The 10,582-nt window shown below is 43.9% G+C and overlaps 1 protein-coding gene across 1 annotated transcript; it reads left to right on the top strand.

Annotated features, from left to right (window-relative positions):
• The first annotated feature begins 1,197 nt into the window (after window positions 1-1,197).
• znf653.S (zinc finger protein 653 S homeolog) lies at window positions 1,198-9,009 on the top strand. The gene is given in 9 exon segments (NM_001127808.1): window positions 1,198-1,481; window positions 1,569-1,612; window positions 2,878-3,075; window positions 4,382-4,801; window positions 5,345-5,561; window positions 6,822-6,930; window positions 7,165-7,279; window positions 7,366-7,465; window positions 8,426-9,009. Coding segments are annotated over 9 exon segments (1,650 nt in total). The 5' UTR covers window positions 1,198-1,212; the 3' UTR covers window positions 8,604-9,009.
• Window positions 9,010-10,582: the final 1,573 nt, after the last annotated feature.

Raw genomic sequence — 10,582 nt, 5'->3', positions numbered from 1 at the left:
ATGGCCATTCCCTATTTCTATAAAAACAAAGGGGTCAAATAGATTGAATAATAGATTATAGTATGTAAATAAAAGTGACTAGGAGAGTAGAGGTTGAGTGAGGAGAGGAAGAATAATAGTTCTGAGAGTGGACCCCTGATCTAAAGTTTTTGGGTGGGCCCCTGGTGTCCCAGTTGACAGTGTGCCGCTCCTGTATTTTTCTTGGCCTGCCAGACATGGGTTTTACAGCAACTGTGCCTGTGGCCTTCCATTTCCTCATTACATTCCTTACAGTTGAAACTGACAGTTTAAACCTCTGAGATAACTTTTTGTAGCCTTCCCCTAAACCATGATACTGAACAATCTTTGTTTTCAGATCTTTTGAGAGTTGCTTTGAGGGTCCCATGCTGTCACTCTTCAGAGGAGAGTCAAACAGAAGCACAACTTGCAATTGGTCACCTCAAGGCTTAACAGGCTAATCCAACCAATTTGGTGTTGCCAGTAATCAGTATTGAGCAGTTACTTGCATTCAAATTAGCAAAATATTTGCCCAGCCAGTTTTTCACATTTGATTTAATTTCGTACAACTGAATACTGCTTCACTAAAAATCTTTGTTCAGAAAACACCCCAGTACTCAGATATTTCTGGGAAATGAAAGACATACCTCTGTTATCTTTTTTGTTGAAAGTGGAGTCAATTATTATGCAGGCTGATAGGGGTTCCCAAACTTATTCATATGCCTGTATTTCTGTCACCAGTGTTGGACTGGCCCACCGGGGCACTAGGAAAACTCCCGGGGGGCCCAGGTGTCAGTGGCCCCTCATGCTGCTACACATTTGGCCTATTTCATGGTCATTCCCTATTTCTATGAGAACAAAGAGGCTAAATAGATGGAATAATAGATTCTATGTAAAGAAAAGAGACTAGAGAATAGAGGAGGTTTTGTAAGAGGAAGAAAATAGTGGGTGGGCCCCTGGTGTCCCAGTCCAACAATGTCTGTCAGACACGAGGGAAGCTCTAGCTTCTTTATTTGCCCCTTACAGAAATGCAGTTTGTTGTCAAACAAGGCCACTTGGCGCTCCCTTTACTGATTGGTAAAGTCAGTGACGTCTCAGTGCTGTGGGCGGAGCCTAGTAAATCTGTGCCGGCTTGTGATTGGAAGAGAGCGTTATTCCGGTGTGGGAGGAGAATCGCTTCCGGTGCATGAGGAGGAGGGAGGCAGCCGGCGCACAATGGCTGCTCAGTTAGTGGAGATATTGGGCTCTGATGAGGAGGAGCAGGAGGATCTGCGGGCGAAGGCTCGGGGGAGGCTGAGACTGGTGGATACAGACCGAGTGCGGCGGAGGTTGGAGTCGCGGAAGAAGTATGACTGCAGGCGGGTGAATCTGGGGGACGTGCACGGCGCTTGGGTGTTGCGGAGGGAGCGAGGCGGCGAGGAAACAGAAGAGCCGTGGAGTGATGCCAAGCTGGCGGCTTATCTACTTGCCCTGGAGAGGCACGGGTGAGGCGGGGATGGGACTGGCTGCTGCTGCAGGACGAGAGGCCCTGGGCCCGGATTGTTACTGACCCACTACTGTGTGTCTTACAGGAAACCCTGCGATTCGCTCCAGACTGGAAAACTGCCCAATAACAGTGAGTATCAGACATCCTCTGGGGCGGGATTGGCTGCTAGGGACGGGCCTCTCTGGGGTGGATTAGAAGGCTGGGACAGCCCGCCTCTAGGGTGAATGGACTGGCTGGGACAGGTGTCTTCTAATGCGGATTGGATGGTGGGGACAAGCCCCTCCCCTCTCCCAGGGTGGATTGGATAGGCCCCGCTGTAGAGGGTATTGATTGGCTGGGGCGGCCCACCTCCAGGGTGAAATGATTGGCTGCCTGGGATGGGCTTCCTTCTAGGCTTGGCACGTCCTTTAAAGGATAAGTAAACCTTTAAAATAAGTGTAAAAATGATGAGGGGGCTGTTCTAAGAAATTTTGTCATTTACATTCATTATTTATTTTGTTTTTATTCCAAGATATTAAGAGATACATGTGCTGTTAATATGAATGAATTTTGTTACAACAGCGCCACCTGCTGGTCAGTTTCCCACCAGTCTGACCACCAAGTAGTCAAGGAAGTTGCCAGGAGACTAGACAGAGGCTGCTCTGATGTCTGGATTTCTTTTTACTTCCTGGTTTTGTTACAAAAAGTCATGAGATTTCCCTCCCCGCCCCTAATTTGCATTTGCAAATTCGGGTTCGGCCGAGCAAAAGGATTCGGCCGATCCTGCTGAAAAAGGCCGAATCCTGGATTCGGTGCATCCCTAGTTTTAAATAGAAAGTCGGCAAACTGGAGTCTAGAGCGCGCACGTTAGTGAATGTCGCCTTTTCTAAAGCACAGTACACAACCGGAAGTGGGATTTTATCACATTGTTTATTTATTAAACACTACACATATTTAACTTTTTCCAGAATAGAAGTGTTGCTGGAATAGGGTAGAGTGGATTTTTCACTTACGAAATTTTTAGTGTTACCTTTAACAGCACATGTACCCCTTAATATCTTGGAATAGAAAGAAAATAAATAATGAATGTAAATGACAAAAGTGCTTAGAATAGCCCCCTCGTCAATTTTGCATTCACTTATTTTAAAGGTTTACTTGTCCTTTAAAAATAAATAATGAATTTTTTTAAAATTGGCCATTCTATAACATGCTAAAAGTTAACCTGAAGTTGAACCACCCCTTTAAGAGCCTGTGCGTATATAGAGATTTATCCCCCAAGCTTTAGCCCTTACAGTGCTGCTGAAATATCACACTCTGGCTCTTTAATGCAGTGGGAGATGCCAGGTCTCTTGTTCACTTGTTAGGCTGCACTGTCTGTTTTATAATCCACTCTGTGTTTTGATTCTCTCTTGTAGGGCGGAGACGCTGCACAAACAGTCTGCTGAGCCTCGCGACCTGGTACCATGCCCACAGGACCCACTGCCCCCATGAACCTGCCCTGTCTGAGCTCGACACTAGTCACATTCTGTACACTACAGCAGTGTGGCAGTGCCAAGAAGGCCACCGATACTTCCAGGACCTGCGCTGCCCCCTCAAGGCCATTAACCAGAGAGGCTAGTACCAATATCAGCGGGATCATTTAGTGCATAGTCTGATGAAAGAAGCAGTTTTAGGCTGAATCAGCATGTTGAGTTTTTATCTGTATCTCTACAACATTCCTCTGTTAATAAGTCAGAAGTGTTGGGGGTGAATAGGACCTGCTGAGAAATAAAAAAAACATTGTTATAGGATAAGTAAACCTTTAAATAAGTGACTATAAAACTGATGAGGGTGCTATTCTAATTATTTATTTTGTTTTTATTCCAAGATATTAAAGGAGACATTTTGTGTAAAAAAATAAGAATGTACCAGTGCTTAATACTAATTTAGATATAGAAGAATTGTGCTTAAAAAGTAGTGTAGTAGTTTAGACTGATTTATTGAATATTTCTGCAAAAATCCTAATAATCCCTCCCTTCTCTCACACTTTCTGCTCCCTGAATTCCCAGGCTGTGCAGGGGAGCTGGCAGTTTTCAGCTCACTGCACTGTAGGACAGGAACCAATCAGCAGCTAGCAGGACCTGATAGGGAACTGAAGCCTGTCTGTGCTTGTGTGACTGCAGGGCTGTGATTGGCTGTCCCTCTCCTACTGTGTGTCTGGCAGGGACCGTTAGGACACGCCCACCCCTCATTTAAAACAGGGACCAGAGAACATCTATAGGGAGCTCCAATAAAGGGGCTATTTTTATGGATGATCGTAATAATTTTTAGCACCATGTAAAAGCAACACCATACTTTACACATACTTGCCTACCAAATTAGGATTTTTTCATTTATCCTATATGTCTCCTTTAAGGGATACATGTACTGTTAATATGAATATGAAAAAGGCTGCTCAGATGTTTTTCTGCTTAGGAAAACAATTAGAAACCCTTCTCACATCTTTCCTAAGCAGAAGAACATCAGCCTCTTTCTTTCTCCTGACAACTTCCTTGACTACTTGGTGGTCAGACTGGTGGGAAACTGACCAGCAGGTGGCGCTGTTGTAACAAAATTCATTCATATTAACAGTACATGTATCCCTTAATATCTTGGAATAGTAAAAAAATAATGAATGTAAATTATGAAAGTGCTTAGAATAGCCCCTTCATCAATTTTACATTCACTTATTTTAAAGGTTTACTCATCCTTTAAGGGTAGAAATGCTAAGAATGCTGGGAGTTGTAGTTTTAACATCTGAAATCTCTTTCTGTTGTTTGATCCATGTTTGATCCATTGCAGAGATACTTTTTTTTTTTTTTTATTCCATGTGCAATATACAAAATGATTTACCCTGCTTGTTCTATCCTGATTTGCTTTTGTTGTCTATACCCCCAACAGGTTGCGATGATGGTGCCAGTTCTGATGACTCCTCCTCAAGCTCACTCCCTGTGGAGCAATCACCTGAAGTCTATCATGTGGCACATCCAGTGCATGCCGGCTTCCCCCACCTCTCTGAGAGTGTTGCTGAATCTGGGGCACAGACTTCTGAGAGCTCAGAAACTGTAGTGTGCGTCCCCATAGGATCAGATGAAGGGGTGCTGTATAGGGGGGTGTCTCAGGAGAACCTGGGGCACGTGGTGGCTACTAGTTGCCCCTCTCAGGTGATTATTATTGCCGGTCCTGGCTACGAGGCACTGACAGCTGAAGGGATCCAGGTTAATGTGGGAGATGGTGAAGAGCATGAGACGTGCACAGCAATGGAGGCCGTGACTGCATACTCACAAACTCACCCAGAGAACACTAGGCGCTTAGTTACAGGTAATAGGCTAAAAACACATGAGAGGCTTATGGGATTTGGAGGCTGACATGGAGCCTGTTCCTCCCACTGCAGGGTGATACAGTGACACAGACAGGAGGGAACTATGGGACATGAGTCTGTCCCTCCCACTGCAGGGTGATACAGTGACACAGACAGGAGGGAACTATGGGACATGTGTCTGTCCCTCCCACTGCAGGGTGATACAGTGACACAGACATGAGGGAACTATGGGACATGAGTCTGTCCCTCCCACTGCAGGGTGATACAGTGACACAGACAGGAGGGAACTATGGGACATGAGTCTGTCCCTCCCACTGAAGGGTGATACAGTGACGCAGACAGGAGGGTATTATGGGACATAAGTCTGTCCCTCCCACTGCAGGGTGATGGAGACAGAAGGTAACTGCAAGGCATAGAGGGATGATAAAGTTGGAAATGATGGAGTTAATTATTTTCCATTGCAGGATGGCACCCGTTCTTTTGATGTGAATTTGGATCATGTATAAGGAACCCAATAAGTCTGTTTCTTTGTTTCCATTCAGTGAAGGAGGAAGATGAGGAAGAGGAAACAGAGTTCCACCCACAGCACAAAGTGATAACAGGCCATGTAGCAGATATCTACCACCATATATCCTATGATGAGTCTGTACTTGATGATGATGATGATGATGATGATGATGAGGATTATGATCCAGAGCTTGTGGAAGACCCCGACTACACATCAGATTATACACCACACCCTCAAAAGGAACCTGCAAAGTATGTAGAGTAGGGTGTTCTTCTGCCTCTCTGTGTAGACTTGTTTTATTTTGTTTAAAGGAGATATATAGGATAAATCAAAAAACCCTGATTTTGTAGGCAATTATAAGTAATATATGGTGTTGCTAACGGTCCCTGCCAGAAGCACAGTAGGAGGGGGACAGCCCTGCAGTCACACAAGCACAGACAGGCTTCAGTTCCCTATCGGGTCCTTCTAGCTGCTGATTGGTTCCTGTCCAGTGCAGTGAGCTGAGAGCCGCCGGCTCCCCTGCACAGCCTGAGAATTAAGGGAGCAGGAAGTGGAAGAGAAGGGAGGAATTATTAGGGGGTTTTGCAGAAATATTCAATAAATCGGCCTGAAACTTTTTTTTAAGCACAATTCTTCTATATCTAAATAAGTATATTGCACTGGTACATTCTTATTTTTTACAAAAAATAAAGCCTAAAAATGAATTTGGCAAAAATGGCATATTTTACATAGTGAACTTATTGCACGAGGCTTAAGTTTCAGCTTGTCAATAGCAGCAATGATCCAGGACTTCAAACTTGTCACAGGGGGTCACCATCTTGGAAAGTGTCTGTGACACTCACATGCTCAGTGGGCTCTGATTGGCTGTTGAGAAGCTAAGCTTAGGGCTCGTCACTAATTATCCAGCAGAAAATGAGCTTCCCTGGCTGTAATATAAGCTGATGCTACAGGTTTGCTGATTATTCAATTCTGATGCTAATTGCACTGGTTTCTGTGCTGCCATGTAGTAATTATCTGTATTAATTACTAATCAGCCTTATATTGTGACATTTCTATTCTATGTGTACTGTATATTGTGAGTGGCTCCCTAAGCTCAGTAAGTGACAGCAGCACAGAGCATGTGCAGTGAATCAGCAGAAAAGAAGATGGGGAGCTACTGGGGCATCTTTGGAGACACAGATCTTTACTGCTAAAGGGCTGTGGTTGCCTTGGGCTGGTACAGAAGCACAAAACATCATGTACAACGTTTCTTGCTACTTCTTTGGTTAGGCTTTAGTTCTCCTTTAAGAGATAAATGTCTTTAAAGGAATTGTTCAGTATAAAAATAAAAACAAGGTGATTAGAAACACTATGCTAAATAAAGAATGTTTCTAATATAGTTAGCCCAAATGTAATGTATAAAGGCTGAATGTATAACATAATAGCCAGAATACTACTTCTTGCTTTGCTTTCTTGTTTTCCACTGATTGGTTACCAGTCAGTAACGTGGTCATTCTTTATGTTTCATGCAGAAAGAAAAGTCGCCCTAACCGGGTGCAAAGTGATGATGGTGTTCTTGAGATGTACCACTGCCAATATGAGGGTTGTTTGCAGGTTTACAAGGCTCTCAGCAGTTTCCAGGTATGTTGGGGTTGTAGGTTATAATTGGTGACCTCACTGTGTGCGGTTTATAAGGATCTATGTTGTGGGTTATTCACTCTCTTGTGGATAGGTGGGTGGGTTAGTGAAAGCAGAGCATTATATGTATGTGGTATATTGTAATGTTTTGTGTAAATACTCGGCCACAGAGCTGTTTGTCCCATCTGAGTGTCCAGTGTTTGGTACAAACTTTGAACTGTATCATTTTCCCCCCAGAACCATGTAAATCTGGTTCACAAAAAGGGTAGAACGAAGGTGTGTCCTGAACCGGGCTGTGGGAAGAGCTTCTACCTGACCAATCATCTGCGCCGGCACATGCTCATCCACACAGGTACGTGGGCTCCATTCAGGTGTTCCCTTGGTACACCATTGAGACGACTGCCTTTCAACATCATTTATCCCTTTTTTCTTTCATAGGGGAACGGGATTTTATCTGTGAAACGTGCGGGAAATCGTTCAAAAGGAAAAGTCACCTGCAGGTCCACAAAAGAACCCACACTGGGGAGACCCCATTGCAGTAAGTGAAGCCGAATGTGCTGTGCATTAGAGTGAGGTTGCAATGCTGCGGCCTCTGCTGTGTATACATCTTGTATAGTAATGTGTATGTGAGCAGAGATTTGATTTAACCCTTTATAAACATAGTTACATAGTATCAGGCTGAAAAAAGACAAAGTCCATCAAGTTCAACCCCTCCAAATGAAAACCCAGCATCCATACACACACCCCTCTCTACTGTCACATAAATGATATATCCCCATATCTATACTAACTATAGAGTTTAGTATCACAATAGCCTTTGTATTATGTCTGTCCAAGAAATCATCCAAGTCCCTCTTATAGTCATTAACTGAATCAGCATCACAACATCACCCGGCAGTGCATTCCCCAACCTCACTGTCCTGACTGTGATGAACCCCCCACTCTGTTCCTTTAAATGAAACTTCTTTTCTTCTAGTCTGAAGGGGAGGCCTCTGGTACGGTGATTCTCTTAATGGGTAAAAAGGTTCCCTGCTATTTGTCTATAATGTCCTCTAATGTACTTGTAAAGTCTAATCATGTCCCCTCGCAAGCGCCTTTTTTTCAAGAGAAAACAAACCCAACCTTGACAGTCTACCCTCATAATTTAACTCTTCCGTCCCTCTAACCAGTTTAGTTGCACTCAGTCTCTGCACTCTCTCCAGCTCATTTATATCCCTCTTAAGGACTGGAGTCCAAAACTGCCCCCATACTCCAGATGAGGCCTCACCAGGGACCTATAAAGAGACACAATTATGTTTTCATCCCTTGAGTTAATGCCCTTTTTATACAAGACAGAACTTTATTTGCTTTAGTAGCCACAGAATGACACTGCCCAGAATTAGGCAACTTGTTATCCACAAAACCCCAAGATCCTGCTCAGTTAAGAGATGATCTGCATTGTGTGCCTATGGTTGGCTTATCCAGTTCCGTTATGTGTTCTTCCTTTTGTGCCCCGGAGGTGTGAAGTGTGCGGCTACCAGTGCAAACAACGGGCCTCCCTTAACTGGCACAGGAGAAAGCATCGGGAAGAGATCAGTTACAGCTTCTCCTGCGAGCACTGCGGCAAACGATTTGAGAAGAAAGAGAGCGTGAAGTTCCATAAGCTGAAGAGTCACCCCGATGAGAAGCCCACCTGAGGCGCCAGCTTGGGAGCTGACACTTGCTATACTGAGCATGTGGCTTTAGACAGTGTACACCCATCAGTATAGACTGGGTGCCCAGCCAGATGGCTACCCTTGATGTGTGAATGAAGGATAACTGACTGACCATGGAGTAGTTGTAGCACTACCAGAAGGGGGCGTTACAGGCTCCCCACACATCACTCCCCTCGATTGCTTACCCACTTAGTGTTAGTTGAGGGGTGTGAGGCATCTAAACAGAACTCCGCTGCTCTGCACTAGAGGATGCGTATGAATTCTACCCTGGACTACATGAAGTGCCTGTTCCCACACCCCATCCCCAATCCTCTGCTTTTGTTAAACTGCCCTGTATTTATTATTTCTACTGATGTTCAGTATTAGTTCATTAAAAACAATTTTCCCAGCCGCTGGAGTTTTTCTAAGGAGCCAGAAAGGCCGTGACTGATGCAGCAGCTCAGCACCAGATTAGTGCTGGTTCTTGCCCCCTCTCCTTCCCTAGGCATATGTGCATCAGTTAGTAGAGGGGTACTTCCACAGCCCCCCATCATCTCTGCCACTAGATCATACAGCAAGTGTCCAACAGACGCATCTTTTCTTCCACTATATAGGCACCTATGGGGCCACATGACCTAAGAATGGGCCCTTGAATGTCTGTATATAAAATGTAGCCCTGGACCCACTTGTATGGCACGCTTTACTCTGTGCATTGAAACTGACTATGATTTAGTAAGTTTCCATCAATTCCTCTGCTTTCTATTGGCTTATTAAAGGTTGCCAATAATGGGTCAATGTTGAGTGCAGAATACCCAGATTTCAAAGTGTAGAACAGTTTGGTTCCCCTCCTAACTACAACCATGGGGGTCAGTACCCAATAGATTTTCTGCTAGAGATTAACTCCTCCAAAAACAGCTGAACTGGATTTAAATCCTTCATGACTTACTTGAGGCTTCACAAGGGCCTTAAGTGAATTTACATTCTGCCTAATAAAGAACTTTAGCCCCCAAAATACAATGCCTAATACACTAATCTCCTTGCCTCTGCTGCACTGGTCTGGTCTTACATTGTAAGAATTGGAGTCTAAACTGGAAGAGATCAGGTTTCTGAGATGCCATGAAACGTGAATCTAAAATAATTACAACTCAGCCTTGTATCATGAATTGTATGTATACAGTATATTGTGTTTGGGTCTCTAGCTCAGGTAAGTGACAGCAGCCCAGACCATGTGCTCGGAAACAGCAGAAAAAAAGATGGGGCGCTAGTGTGGGTGCCTTTAGGAGACACAGATCTTCCCTGCTAAAGGGCTGTGGTTGCCTCTGGCTGGAACGGAACAAAAGTTGTAACATATCTGGATTAATCTAAATTCGAGTATAGTGAAGTTACATCTTTCAAATGCCTGCAGGTTAAATACTATGTATCAACAAATGAATTAAATGAGATGTTACTCTTGAATCAATGTATCCACAACCAGTTCAGGTGCTAAAAATTGTTAGTGTGAAAAAACATAGCTTTTATTGGCAATTAAATAAAAAGACACGCTGCTCACAACACAAAACTCATTACTGATATATCACCCCAGTAGTGTTGGACCATGTCCATAAAAATGACAAACTATTAAAAACCACATAGGATGGAACGGTGATGGAAGTAGATAAACAGAGCATACGCTAAACCACTTTTGCTCCCAAGTCAATTCAGTATGCCATGGGTGGGCAGAACACTTATTTCACCTAAGTCTTGGTCCCTGCTTAATTTCTTTAACCTGTGTAATAAAGAAATACAGTATTCCCCCTATTCATTACAAATAGAGGCATTGCATTATCTACGCTGCAGGCATGCATGGATTCCATATTGAGAATTTGAAAAGAGAAACGTCTACAAACAATTTTATGTTGGAGCTCTTCATATAGAAGTGGAGAAAGACTGGAATCACTTCCTAGAGGGGCTGCACTGTGTATAAGTGTAATAGAAAGGAGCGG

The sequence above is a fragment of the Xenopus laevis genome, chromosome 3S (genome assembly GCF_017654675.1).
Source record: "Xenopus laevis strain J_2021 chromosome 3S, Xenopus_laevis_v10.1, whole genome shotgun sequence".
Lineage (NCBI taxonomy): Eukaryota > Metazoa > Chordata > Amphibia > Anura > Pipidae > Xenopus > Xenopus laevis.
Note: the sequence above shows the minus strand (reverse complement) of the source record. Positions and strands in the feature narration are given on the sequence as shown.